This window comes from Leptosomus discolor, chromosome 1 (assembly GCF_034619465.1).
Source record: "Leptosomus discolor isolate bLepDis1 chromosome 1, bLepDis1.hap2, whole genome shotgun sequence".
Lineage (NCBI taxonomy): Eukaryota > Metazoa > Chordata > Aves > Leptosomiformes > Leptosomidae > Leptosomus > Leptosomus discolor.
In genome coordinates, this window is record NC_141391.1 from 147732186 (window position 1) to 147746847 (window position 14662).

At 43.8% G+C, this 14662-nt stretch overlaps 1 protein-coding gene across 1 annotated transcript; it reads left to right on the plus strand.

The window, feature by feature from the left end:
- Positions 1-901: 901 nt before the first annotated feature.
- Positions 902-7766, plus strand: RERGL (RERG like). The gene is made up of 5 exons (XM_086466913.1): positions 902-999; positions 1118-1174; positions 3573-3646; positions 6240-6388; positions 7484-7766. Exons 1-5 carry the CDS (start codon positions 948-950, stop codon positions 7764-7766), a joined length of 615 nt encoding a protein of 204 aa, XP_086323039.1. The 5' UTR covers positions 902-947.
- The last annotated feature ends 6896 nt before the right edge of the window (positions 7767-14662 follow it).

Sequence of the window (14662 nt, forward strand, 5' to 3'; positions counted from 1 at the left end):
GCACTTTCACAGCTAAATAGCCATTAGAGAGCAGTTGAGGAGCCTCATAGCAAAATCAAGACATACAGCAGACACAGGGTGTCTTTTCTGTGGGTATAGCCCTTTGTACCTAACCTTCCCCATGTGGCAGGTTTTCCTGCTTCAGAGTCGTCTTGTAAGCCTCAGCTAAGCTCCATCCATCACGTAACTTTAAATTTAAATTCATTAAAAACATTCTCAGACATAAAAAGGCACGCCCACCTAAGATCGAAGGGTTAGTGAGTGATGAGAGTCTTGAAAGCTGGGGCTGAGGACACCAGAGAAACACAAACCACTTATTTTTATCAAGTTAACTCAGAAGCATTTAAAATAATTTAAAAAGAATCACTTTAGTTTCTTCACTCTCACATTCCTGGCACAAATGGATGACAGCCTGCAAACAAACTTACAGCAAAAGTAAACAAACCCCCACCTCCCACTCCCCCTATCTGGAGAATGTATTTTACTTCTGTCTTTCTGCCCCCCCGCCCTTCTTTTCCCTTTTCCCCCTAGTTTCACTGCGGAGTCCAGGGCTCGGAGCGAGGGGGGGGGTGGGGAAGAGGAGAAGGAGGAGGAGGCGGAGGCGGCGGCGGCGGCGAGGGACCCGCCAGCCAGCCTCACCGGGGAGCACAGGCGCCGGGCAGGCCGCCTGAAGAAAGTTTGCTCGGTGGCGGACGAGCTGGGGGTCCGGTGGGGACGAGGAGGAGGACGAGGAGGAGGGCGGCGCCTATCAGAGAAGATGAAAACTACCGCCTCCCCCCGCCCCCCGCGGGGAGCCACACGTACCCACCGGCGCGGCCGGCGGGGCGGAGCAGGCCGCCGGGGCCGCGGGGAGGAGGCGGGCTGCGGGGCGGGGCCGCCGGAGGGGCCGCGCCCGGCCCCGGCGGCTATAAAGAAATGGAGGCGGCGGGGCGCGGCCTGGCGGCGGCATGACTGAGGTGAAGGTGGCCGTGCTGGGCAGTAGCGGAGCCGGGAAGTCGGGTAAGGCGGGGAGGGCGGCGGCGGGCGGCGGTGGCCCCGGGAACCCCCGGGCTGACTTTGCCTCAGGCTTGGCGGAGAGGGACCTCCGCTAAACCTGGCGTCTGCTTCCCTCCCGCAGCGCTGGCCGTGCGCTTCCTGACCCGGCGCTTCATCGGAGAGTACGCGTCCAACGCCGGTGAGCGCCGCGGGCCGCCGCCGGGCTCGGGGGAAGGGGCGGCGGGAGCGGGGCGGGGTGTCGGCGTGTCGCCGTGTGGGGCCTCCTGGGGCCGGGCCGGGGCGGGTTCCCCGGGGAACGCGAGGTGCGGCGCTCCAAATTTTTACTGGAACGAGAAACGTGAGTCGAAACGCAGTTCCGCAGAACTTTGGGGAAAGATTTTAAGTTTTCTCTTGCTTATCAGCGAGAGTTGCTGATCAGATGTAAGCCCTGAAGAGGGGAAGTCGCTTAAAGCTCCGCTAACGCAGCAGGGCGCGGGGACTGGCGGAGCGCTGGTCGCAAAGCGACTGTGAAGAGACTTGGGAAGATAACCGGCTGCGTGTGGGAAGCGCGGGTTACAGTAAACTCAAGATGAAGAAGAGACTAAAGAAATAGACTGGGAAAAAAAATAAAAAAGAAAAAAAAAACCAACCCCCAGCCCAACACCTGTTGTATTGGATATCTCTCAGCTCTAGAGGAGAGGTGAAATAGATTGTTTATTAGGCACTACGGGTTAATCAAAGCATGATGCAAAGCCCCCTGCTTTTGTGGGAATGCTGTGATTTGATAGCTTTGTGGAAAGCCTTGCTATGCCCAGGATAGAATTCCCCATTCATGCCAGAACAAATATGCTCATCCTTAAGACACTTCTAAGATCTTGGAAGATGGCAAAGTAGGACTTGAACTTTCACATCCTGGGTAGGAGCACCGATACATGAACACCCTTGGAGGTGTGCCACTCCAGCTCATGGGGCATGTGAGAGGTCCTAAAACTTAACAAGGAACGGAGATTGCCATCTATCTCACTTTCCATGCTAAAGTGAAGAACTCTTTAAAGTCACTTTTTTATAAAAATCAGAGTAGCTTCCCATAATCCATTTATGAAAAAGAATAGACGTACTAAGCTGAATTGCATTGAATATATATCCAAATGAACTTATTCTGAAAGTAGAGTTACAGTGGTACACAAATGCTCTACCAATACTTGTTGCTATACAAATGCAGACTGAAAAGACAGTCTAAGCTGTCACGTGTAAGTTACTCGGTGCTCTCTGTTCCATGTGTGTTCTAAGCCACCTACAACTGAAAACAGGTTTCACTGTTCTAAGCCTCCAATACTGCAAGTCTCAGAAAAGGCATGTCAAACCCCCAGAACGTTTTCATTTGTTAACAAATGTTTGCTGGAAGACAAGTTTAGCTCTATTTCTAGAGAGGAGGAAGGGGGAGGGGGGGAACTGGGAATATGGGTGATAAAACAAAAATCATCCCACTCTTAGTGGAGTCAAAGTTTTAATTATGGAAACCACCAAGAGGCTGCAGATTTTATATGCTGGGCTGCTCGGGACTGATAGCTCATCCGATGAGGAACTCCTAAGATGTGCACGGAGAATGCTTAAGGTGAACATGGTGCTGAAGTGAAGAAGCTGTGTTCCGGAAATCATAGACCGTATCTATGCCCTCATTACACAGTTTGAAGTGTATTTTCAGTAGTGCCAACACCAGTTCTTGTCTCTCTAGTTCAGTAACTCTGAGAAATTATACTGTAGACAGCCTGTTGACTAGTGCCATGAACACAACTTGGTAACACTTTCTTAGAACAATCTGCTGGTTAGAATAAGTGATGGTCTGCCTGCAGTAGAGTTCTCAGGGCTGCTACTGCTGGTGGAAAGTCCTAAATCTGAGAATTGATGCTACAGAAATATTTTTGGATCTAGTCTAAGGACATGATCCTATAAATACTATTGGTCTAATGCTACCTAGTATGAGAACTCTAAAGTACCAGATTTCATGGTAAATCAACATCATTATCAAAGAATTACTTTTGTGCAGACTCAGAACTTACACATAGGCTGGCTTACTACTTTCATAATCCTGAGCCTTAGTATCAAGCAGCATAGTCACCAGCATTTAGCCAATTCAAAGCATTGTGCATCCCCTTTGCCTCCATTTTGGAAGAGGAAAACTAGGGTCCAAAAGTGTAAATTGCACGACAGTGATAGGAACACCACAGTGAAATGGTGTTGGTCAGCCTAAAAGATTAGGCATCTTGGGTGTTGGAAAATGAGATAGGTTTGTTTCCACTGCATGTGTGTATGTAAAAAAAAAAAAAAAAACCCAAACCCCAACAACAAACAAAAACCAAAACCCCCTGAAAAACAACAACAACAAACCCTACAAAAAAACCCCACCACCAAAACAACAAAAAACCCAAACAAACCTCCCCTTACCCCAAAAAATCTTCCAAAAAACTGCCAAACCCCTTAAAAACAATAGTTAAGGAACCCTCAGTATTACTGAATCTCACCTTTGCTGCCTTTTCTTTTCACCACCATCCCCAGTCACTAATGCTGGTTTTCTCTGGATACTGTGTATCTTCTAGAATGCGTCTACACTAAACACTTGTGCCTGGATGGAAGGCAGATACACTTGGAAATTTATGACCCTTGTTCACAGGTAAGAATTTTAGGGGGCAAAGTAGGGCTGTTCTTTGTTATACCTTTGTAATGGTAAAAAGGGTCAGGTGGCTACAGACTTTTGGCCTGTTCTTGGAATTTGTATTTGTTTGTTTTTTTAAAGGACTGAAATTTTATAGCTGCTGTGGCTCAGAACTGCTGAGTACTTTCCCATTTCATGGAAGAAGCCCTTCATTGCTTAAATTTTCTGTAAATGCTTTTGGATCTCTGCCTCATGTAGGTAAATACAGAGATAAGTTACAGGGTTATATGCAGTTTTCTCAAATACCCTATATGGATGCAATTTAGTTTACAAAGCAAGCAGTTTATTAAATGTCTGCAGAAATGGTCAAAGTAGACAGGCCTGGAAGTAAGACTTCCATTCACAGAACAGATCCAAGGAAAGCCATAATGCAGGCTGTGTGTGTTGACAGCTGAACTTTGATCACAAAACCCACTTTGAAATAAAGCTTTTTGTATTAATTTATTTCCTGCTATTACAGGAATAAAGAAATGGGTACTGTGTAACATGCAGACCCTAGGTAGGTCTGTCTGACTGTTCACTTTGGCTCGCAAGGTTCCCTTTTGGGCAGCGATCTTGCCTCTTGCCAATTAGGATAGTGAATGCTAATGCTAAAGCCAACATTCTGAAACTCTGACCCAGACTTAAATTCAAGGACTTAAAAACTTATCCAGTGAGGACATAAAATGAATCACCAAACAAACCTGCCTTCCTAGAGACAAGCAACAGCATTGCTTGTCCCAGGGCAGGCTTGTCCTGAAACAGCCACTGTGCCATGTACCATCACGGAGTCCTCCCCTGCCATACAATGTTAGAAGCTACTGTTTCGCGGACTTGCTTCCACCTACCTCAGACCCCTTTCCTAAGCCCACCTTCAACTTACTGTCATATACTGTCCTGTGACATGTGAACAACTCTTTATTAAGATACTTCAAACATTGGGAATGGCAGCTAGCTAGGGTAAAGCAGATTAGACTATGTTATGGGTAGAGAATTTGGTTGCTACAGTTTGGGCGTCTTTTTGCTTTTAAGGAGACCAGAGATCACCTGTGTTAAGGGCAACTTTTCTTGCCAGCACTCTTTGAGCTGTCTTGTACCAGTTCTTCCTTAGGAACAAGGCCTAACTCCAGCTGGTTGCTCCTTTCTTCCTGACTTCTTCCAAGTGCCTGCAAGAGAGTAGTTTAGCAAATAGTGGTGGTATTGCTTTTTCTCTGATAAGACTGGTGATTCTAGAAAAGAGATGGATGGGGTATGGAGGTCCTGTATCCCATGGGAGTCAGGGAAGAAAAGCAGGTCCCAAGAGGAGGCCAGACTGGCAAAGGAAGAGTTGCCATTTTTGTTTCTGCTTCCCGAAAACTTCCTGCTCTGTGAGGCTTCCCTTTGGTAGCTGGATTCCAGTTCTGCAAAGCTCACTGTCCTTTCATCCATCTGGGAAACAGCTGTGACACACACGAGTCACCTTTCCTGCCCCTAAACCTGCTGCACAGTCACCACAGCATTAAAAAGCTGTTGTATTAAAGATACTGAATTGTTCAGATGGTTCTGGAAACTTGTTTCATCTTTTCTTTCTCCTGCATCCCCTTTCACTGCCAGTGTTCTGTTACCATGCCTCATGGCGTGTTACAGCCTTGCCAGTCTAGCTGTTTGTGATGTTACAGTGGTGCCCTGATGCTGAGCTAAACAAGGCAACTGGGCTGAGGTGTCAGTGGAGATGATGCATTGCAAGTAGCAAACCACTAGACTAGCAAGGGAACAACTTAAAACAGTCCCAAATTACTTTTCAAGATTGGCTTTCCACAGAACAAAAGTCAATTTTTTATTTTTATTTTTTCCTGGTCAGCTTCCAGTATTTTACCTATCTTGGGTCGCGTGGTCATGCTAGCTGCTGCCAAATCATCTGCAGGGATAAGCTAATTTAAAATAGTTTTGAAATTACATTCCTTGGCTTAATGGAACTGTTAGCAGCTGTTGCTTTCTAGAAATCGTGACCATTTCTTGGGGTGAAGGGACTCAAGGATTGATGTAACCCCATTATCACTTGAGTGACTTTTGTCATTAGTTTTATTAAAATCAATTGAAAGATTTTTTTTTCTAGCTCCCTAGAAATTTATCCTATAGTAAATACTGTTTCAGACTTGAACAATGCAAAGAAGAAACAAATCAAATGAAGAAACAAAATAATTAAGCTTACTGTAGTCAGAATATTAGGAACATGCAAAACAGAGCTATAACCAGAAACTGCACAGATATTGATGGCTCCTGTATGTTTCGTTCTCATGTAACTGCAGAATATTCTGCATAAGCAGTGGCTGTACAGGTTATGAAATTTTACTGTTTAAAGTGTAAATGTTTCATAATGAATTTGTCAGTGATCCAAAGTGCCATCTGTGGTGATGGTTATTTATTAAGCTTTTGGAGCAGGACTCACCTGAATTTAATGCCAGCACATAGGCCTATTATTATCTTTTGCAATAAAAAATACAACATTCTCACATTCACAATGACAAAAGAAAATGCTCTAGAAGTGACAACAGTAACATTCTTTTTGCATGTGAATTTGAACTTCTTTCAGCCACAGCGGGGGAAGCTCTCCCTCGCAGATGAGCTCCACTGGGCTGATGGATTTATCATTGTTTACGACATCAGTGACAGAGCGTCATTTGCATTTGCAAAAGCATTGCTGTACAGGATCCGAGAGTCTCACATAGGAGCTTGTAAAAAGTAAGTAGCATTATTTTTTTCCCCCTCAGCAAACATACAAAAAAAGCCGAGAACGTTTCTGTAAGCTGTAGGCATCCTAGTAGCAATTAAAATCCAGCAGCATCCAAGTGGCATAACACAATACCAACAGTAAGGTACCTGAAGGTAAACTGTGGTGCAATCTATTTCACTGATTCCAAAGCAAAGTACATCAGGATTTTTGTTCTTACAGCACGACTATTTAAATAGTTGCCATAAATGTGTCTGCTGTGATTTACATGGGTAAAAGCTGGCATAGTCAGTCTGTGCTTTTACTTCCCTACTCTATTACCAACGGAGATGCACCAACGTGGGGGCTGAAGAAAGCTTTTCCCACAAATAGTTTTAATACCACGAAAGTCTCCTAAATTGCCTTTAGCATTATTTGTGCACATGGGTGACCACATGGTAAGAAACAGACTACTTGCTTTCAAAAAGAACCACTGAAATTGCAAGTCTGAGTACATGTGGTGCTGGGTATTCCTGCATCAGTCAGCTGAGGTGCTTTCTGAATAAATGAGAGTGAAATCCTTTCCTTATATCAGAAGTTGAGTAAAAAAAAATAAATAACACTTTACTGTCTTACTGCTGATCTTTCTTAATTAAGGTTTTTCTGGAAGGAGTAATTTTAGCAAAAGCTTGGAATTAGTATTCCTGTGTTCTGAATTGTGCCACTGACACTGATGCGTCTCTCTGATTCTATTCTGTTACCTATAAATGAAGATAATGATCAGCTTGCTTCTTCATGAAGTCCAGGAGCTGACGATATACTCAGCAGTACAGACTATGAAAACTGCAGTGGATGAAAAATACATGAATTCACTGAGCAGAGGAACCAAACTGAAAAGTTTCTGATAGAGAATAGCTTGTCTGGAAAATCCTTTGACGTTTGACTACGGCAAATGGAAAACTATAACTCGACCTGGCAAGGTTAGGGGGTTGGTTTGGTTTTTTTGGGTTTTTTGCAATGTCTGTTATCCTGAGCATACGTACTTTTCATACTCACTGTATATAGCACAATGTACAGCACAGTATCGTAACCTATCTTTTCTCTAATCAGAACCTTTTTGATTTCAGAATGGTCGAGTCATCAGTATTTTTGGTTGGTAATAAACAGGATTTATGCCACATCAGAGAAGTTGGCTGGGATGAAGGACAGAAGCTGGCAATAGATAACAAGTGCCAATTCTGTGAACTGTCTGCAGCAGAACATTATCAGGAAGTTGTGGCAATGTTCACGAAAGTCCTGAGGAATATCACCTCAAATTTCAAAGCGAAGGAAAAGAGACGACCAAGTGGATCAAAGTCAATGGCCAAGTTAATCAACAACATGTTTGGAAAGAGAAGGAAATCTGTGTAAAAGATGGTTAGTCTTGAAGTAGGAACAAGCTGAAATAATGGAGCACAGGCAGCTCTTGGGATTCAGTCAGTTTCCTCCAAAGGTCAATGGCTGGAGGAGTAAGACAGTAGAAACCAAAGGCAGGAGATAGTATGGTCAAGTGGACAGGGTCTAGACCTAGAAGACCTGACCTTCTATTTCCAGTTCTACTACAGATTTACTGTTAGGGCTATGTCACTTAAAGGCTAAGCTGCTCCTCTCACCTTTTATCTCCTAAGTTCTTCAGAGGAGAGTTTTAGTCTGTATTTATTCAACATGAACATGGTCTTGGATAGAGCTTCTAGGTGCAACTGAAGTATAAACAGTTATTTCCAATAAACTCAGCCTGGCTGATCAAAATCTTACTTCAGAATTCTGAGTAGTTCTTTTGTGCAAGAACACTTGCACTAAAGAAAAGCAAAATACTGCTGCATCCTGTGATAATGTATTTGTATTTAACTTAAGGAAGGATGGCTCAGATCCTTGTGTGCCTAAAGGTGCCTGACACCTGCTGAAATTCATATGCATTAAATGCTTAGATACCAAATCTACAAAAGGTATTCATCTGCAAAGCTGCGTTGCAGAGGCAGCAGAAGTAGGGAAGCAGATAAACAAAGCAGTTTTGTTTCCCATTTCAGTATCTTTCTGGATTTTTTGAGTGATGAAAGTAAGTAGAGAGAGTTGAGGAGGGTGGGAACTGAAATGTTAGTGAAATGTTAATCAGTGAGCATTGGACTGGCTTGGCAAGGTCAGTGTTTAGTGAAGTAATTTTAGGATTAGGGCCAGTATAAGGCCGGGGTACCATCTTGGGCTGATCCCTTTCACAGAGCAGTTTTCATGAGCTGTAATAAAGTTTCCTTACCTGTAAGGTGGATGTGCCTGTTCAATTTTAGATGGAAGTGGAAGCTGGAAAAGCACGTGAATGCGTAAAGAGCACAAGTTCTTTATGATGTCTGCCTGGATTTAAAGGTCAGCCTGCTGGTAAGACCTGTGCTCCAAAATGTCTTCACAGCTAGTCATCCCTATGGTATTGAAATGCTACTTGAGAGAGCACTAAGCAGTATGTTAGCTACACTTTTCAAAAGTGGATATTAAACATCAGATGGGTCTAAATATGTTGTCAATTGATATTCAGAGCTCTTACTGTAGACGACTAAATAAGGGCTTAGCCCAGCATGTTTGCAAGTGCTGCGTTCATACAGAAATTATGAAGAGAAGTGATCTGAAGATGAATTGCTGCCTCTTACCCATTCCAGGGGACAGCTGGGATTCGCTCTCTGTAAGCGGCTGAGTTGAAGCCTACCTCTGCTCTGAAATTTTACCTGCATTAAACTAGTAAGATTACTTTATCAGTCACAGCACAATACTGATTTTCAAAGGTCCACCCCCATAAGGTAACATAAAAAACCCTATATAATCTTAGCATTACTGTTGTAAAATAAAACTAAAGCACATTTTAGTAAGTGTTGACCAAAGATGACTGACTTTTTAAAGGAAAACATACTGTTTGTTTCACTTGTTTAAGGACTACTAATACAGTTCTCAGTGTTGACAGGCAGTGTTGCTTTATTTCTATGCAGATGCTGTTCTGCCCTATCAGAAGTAGTGTATTTAACTGTATTGTCAGTATCTGAGACTTAACTTAAAAACTACTCATTTAACACCCTACAGATTTCCAGCACACATGGAATTCCAGAGCTATTAATAGACTGTTGATCTGTCAGGTAGCTGTTACCTCACCAGCTCTAGCATTGCCAGATTTGAGAACTCTTCTCTGTATTTACTGCTACGGTATTAAATAAACTAGATATAAGATGGATGTAATAATGCTTTTTTTAATTATTTCTTTACCGTGGTATAAAGCTACAGACTTTTTGACTATTGTAAAAGTAAAGCACCATGCAGATCTGGAATTCAAATTAGAATCATAGAATCACAGAATTGTTCAGGTTGGAAAAGACCTTTAAGGTCATTGAGTCCAGCCATTAGCCTGGCACTGCCAAGTTCACCACTAAACCATGTCCCTAAGTACCACATCCACACATCTCTCAAATATCTCCAGGGATGGTGATTCCACCACTTCTCTGGGCAGCCTGTTCTATTGCTTGACAACCCTTTTGGTGAAGAAAGTTTTCTAATATCCCATCTAAACCTCCCCTGGTACAACTTGAGGCCATTTCCTCTTGTCCTATCGCTTGTCACTTGGGAGAAGAGACTGACCCCCACCTCACTACAGCCTCCTTTCAGGTAGTTGTAGAGAGCGATAAGGTCTCCCCTCAGCCTCTTCTCCAGCCTAAACACCCCCAGTTCCCTCAGCCACTCCTCATATAAGATGTGTGCTCCAGACCTTCGCCAGGTTTGTTGCCCTTTTCTGGACATGCTCCAGCACCTCAATGTCTTAGTAAATCTGGGAATCGGATAGCTGCACAAAAGAAAGTGTCTAGCTGTGCTTCCTGTACACGATGAAGAAGCCTTCATGTATCTTTATGCAGTGAACAGCAGAGAACTTTTTTGAAAAATTCTTTATCTTTTAAAAATCTGTCAAGACAGCCACAGAGAAGCTAATTAGTTTTGATTTGCTCATGTTAGTGGGAATGTGGACTTCCAGATAGGTGGAATCTGCCTTCCCTTTTTGTCCAGATGGGGTAAGTGTTGGAACACAGAGTGGCTGTCTTCTGGCCCGTGTGCTAGGCTAAACTCACCTGAAAACCAGCTGAAACAGCTGCAGGATGCATTTACACTTAAGCATACTAAAGCACCCAATATAGACATAATTTGATGTTCTTAGGTTCAGGATTTTGTGTGGTTTTTATTGCTGGTAAGTGCAGGTGAATAAGAGTGCAGAATTTGGGAAGGAATTCAATTTTAAAGCAGTAGAGCAGATACACACTCTCCCTTTCTAAGTGTATTTTAGTAGTATTTATTTTTTAAAAGTGAAGGCCTTTTAAAGAAAAACAGGATACTTAAAAGACTGATATATATATATATTGCTAAGTGTTCTTGGAGTTTTAACAGTGAAGGTAATGTTACTGGCTCAGTCACATTTGAAAATGCAAGTAAGAAGCTTATTGAACTCATTGAAGAGAGTGGAAATGGAGCTATTTGTGTTACCATGGATTGCTTCATACGACCCCATCTCTTCTCGCCCAGAGATTTTGAAATTGCCATGCAAGAGTTAAAAGTTTCTTGCTGTCATATCAAGAAGTCCTTGTTTATACAAACTTTATAGTTTCAGTAAAATTTTTCCTGAGGAAGGCACTCAGAATTGATGTTCTTTCTCCCTGTTTTCGGCTTGTTTTTACTTTAGAAACAGTGACATAAAAGCAAAGAGATTCTACTGAAGTATAAAGGTATTAGCCCCTGGCTCCCAAATGCTGTTTCTCAGAGAGCTTTCAGGTAGTTTTTGAAGCTCTTTCTCACTATAGTTTTGAAATAAAAATGAAGACAAACACAACCTCAGCTCCTTTTCCTGCTGTCATGTCTGTATGCATTAAACTCTTTCCTTTTGTAAATCCCACTATAGTCATGTTCACAACAGGGCAGAAGGGAAAATGTCACAGGAAAACTTAAAGCATGATACTCCTGGAAGGAATAATTAAGTGCAGTATTGAGTAGACCAACCAAACATGCTGTTTCTTTCTAATATATTTAAATCAGGATAGCAATAAAAAAAGGTGGAGCAGAAGTTCTGAAGACAAAAGTAACTCCCATAGGTTTTTTTAGCCCATTGCTAGAAGCTGATTTCTGAAGTGATGGAAGGGTGAACATTGAAGTGCAAAGACCTTGTGAGTCATGTAGGGACAGTCTTGTTGCTTTCCTTTCTCTGTCTTGACTATGCTGCTTTGAAGATGGTGCACCAGCAGATATTTGAAGATGTCTGATCCTGGCATTCAGTCCATCTGGGAGGCAGAGAGAGGGATGGATGCCGTGGCTATCGGCCTGAACAGGTATGATGTGCTCATTGACAGCTGGATCCAGATCCCTCAATGGTATTTTCAGAGGGTATGCTATAAAGAACAGGGTATTATGAATACCACTCAAAGCAAAACTAAAGTGCAGTAAGTATCCAAGAATATGCTAATTTTCCATCGGGATGCCTGCTGGAGCAGGTGTTTTATGTTAATGAAGTTTTCATACAGGTCTGCTTTACTTATGGTCAGAGGAACAAACTCCAGCTCTGATTAATATGCTTGAAAGGTATCCTTGCCTATCTGCTTTGAAGCAAGAAAAACACATTCAAAAAAAAAAAAAAAAAAAGAAAAAGAGACAGACTATTGGACTACTAGAATAATCCAGAGCAACAGAGCAATAGTAAACTGTACTCTCTATTAAAAAAGTGAACCCTCTAACTCCTTAAACCTGTCCACAGGAACACAGGCTTTTTCATAGCCTTAACCTGCCCATGGGGAATAAAATCAAGGGGATGCTAAATTTTGATGTGCTCTTTGGCCAGTCAAAAGGCAAAAGCCTTTGTTTACATGCCTAAATGTGGATCTGGACACCTAACTGTCAACTTCTGGGTTTTTTTTGAAACTTGGGTTTTGACTTTTCCATAAAGAAGCAGTGCTGTAAATGCCTACGTGTGTCCTGCCCCTCAAATTGATATAATGTGAGACAGGCAGGCTATTTTGGGTAGGAAGTTATTTTTAAACAGACATTACTCTTTTCCTGAAGCAGACTTTTAAGGTTTCTGTCTTCTTTTAATTGCTTTACAAAGTCAATTGAGTCCCTCTGGTTATATAATGAATATCCATGTTTAGCCCTATATATTTGATGTGACTTGAGCCATTTACAGCGATGTTCATTCGTCAGGGCTGGCTAGGGCTTCAAGATCCGCGTTCAGTTCCTGCTGAAGCCTGTGAAACATCACGGGTTTTTCGGGCGGAGGCCTCCAGCCCTGCTGAGGAATACATGCTACGAGCAAGACGAGCGCAGAACGGAGCTGTTACCAGGAGCCAAATGACCTAAGCAGGTCTGTCCCCTCGCATGTTCATATTCAGCAGCAAAATGGCACCAGTTCAGTGCTACACAGCGTAGTTCGCTACTTGAAATAAATGTAAAGGAAGCAGAAATTCAAATATTTGGCCTTAAACGTAGCGGCGTCGGGGCGCCTAGCGAAGGCTTCGTTTTTAACAGGCACAGCTCTGCGCACGGGGGTCTGGCGGCGGGGGGGGGGGGGGGGGGGGGCTGTTCCCAAAAGCGACGTCCCGCCTTTAGGCCGCCTCCCCCTCGCCTGGGAGGGCCCGGCGCGCCCCCGCGCCTGCACACACCCCCCCCCGCCCCCCCCCGCCGCCCCGCGCGCGCGGCCGGCGGCAGCGCTCCTCCCCACCCCGCCCCCGCAGCGCCCTCTCGCGGCTGCGTGCGCACACCTCGGGCTCCGCGCCCCGGGGCGGGCCAGCAGCGCGGGGGGAGGGCGGGAGGGGCGCGGCGGGACCTCCGGCCTGCCGCTGCGGTCCGGTTCGGATGTCGGGTTTGCGGGGGCTTTAACGACGAGACACGTCGCAGGCTTCATCTGACAGTGTCCAGACTGATGAAATTGACAGGGTTTTTCTCACGACGGACGCTTCTGAGCTCAGGTGTTTCACGGAAATAAAGTTCAGCTGCCTCATCTAAGATGTCGAAAGGTTTCTGGTTAGCATACCGTCCATCCGTATTAATGTCCTCAAGAAGGGCTTGAGAGCTTCTATCACCTTCCCAGCTACGCCTATTGGTCTGATGAGAGGCCTGACCTCCACCTTGCCTTTCTACACCTTCCTGAGGGTATTAACCCCAGAACACAGCAGAGAGACACGGCAGGGAGCTAAGGTAGAGTTAGGCAAGAGTGTTTCTTCTCTAACCTGTAGGCTGTAGAACAGACACACTGCTCCAATCTTTAAATAAACAAGGTCACTTACTGGAAAGACTCCAAGGCTGGATTCACCTGGCCCGGTACAGAGGTCTGCTTCTAGATTTCCATCTCATCTACATGCCTTTCTGCCAAACAATTTACCTCATCAAGGTGATGCCTCAAATCATGTAGATGAATCACTCTCCAAAAGGCATTAAAAACTCTCCCCCAACTATAAATGTAATTAGGGTTGGGGATCTCTAAAGTTAGGTGAGATGAATCATGTTCCAAATATGGCCTCGCGGGGCTCTTTGCTAGCTATTTTGCCCTTCATCTTCAGCACTACAGAACCCATCTGTCCTACTTTACAACGTCAATTGAGTCCCTATGGTTAGCCAATTAACATCTAACTTGAGATGACCATCGGGTCATTTAATGCTAAATTTATTTCATATGATTGATCAGGGTGCTAGATTATATTTGATCCCTGGTGAACTTCATGAAACACCCTGAAATCCAGCTGTCACATGTTAAATTAACAGATGAACTGGAAATGAAGCCGAGGATAAGTTAACTGAATACTGCCACAGATTGCTTCCAAGCTAGCTCATTAAAAACTAACTAGCAGACCACGATGCTTCACTGCAGTCTGCAGCAAAGCCATATTTTAAGTGCTTGTCTATGGTAACTCCAAAAGCCTAAGGTGGAGCAGAAAAGTCAAATCAGGTCTCGTGACTCCCAAGCTAGTGATTCAACTAATCGGTTGTTTTCTGACTTGGAAAATATGTTTCAACCATTTGTGTGTGAGCAAAGATATTAGCTCACTTTGTGACTTACTCTGATAGCAGTTATCAGCCATATGGTGAACCAAGCTCATTACTTGCAAATGGACAGCATAAAATCTCTGTATCACTTATGCCTTGATTTGCCATTGAATGTCCTCCTCTTTGCAAGTGGAGGGTTTTGTACCAAATGCCTCTAATCTTAAAATATTTCATTAAACAGGAAGTTTAACTAAACAACAAAGTTGTTCAGTGAGCCATTTCCGTTA

Bases quoted from the DNA above. Each gene is read 5' to 3' on its own strand.
- RERGL (XM_086466913.1), top strand. From the start codon at position 948: ATGACTGAGGTGAAGGTGGCCGTGCTGGGCAGTAGCGGAGCCGGGAAG. The intron at 1,175-3,572 runs GTGAGCGCCGCG...TGTATCTTCTAG, and splicing joins AGAGTACGCGTCCAACGCCG to AATGCGTCTACACTAAACAC. The intron at 6,389-7,483 runs GTAAGTAGCATT...TTTTGATTTCAG, and splicing joins CACATAGGAGCTTGTAAAAA to AATGGTCGAGTCATCAGTAT.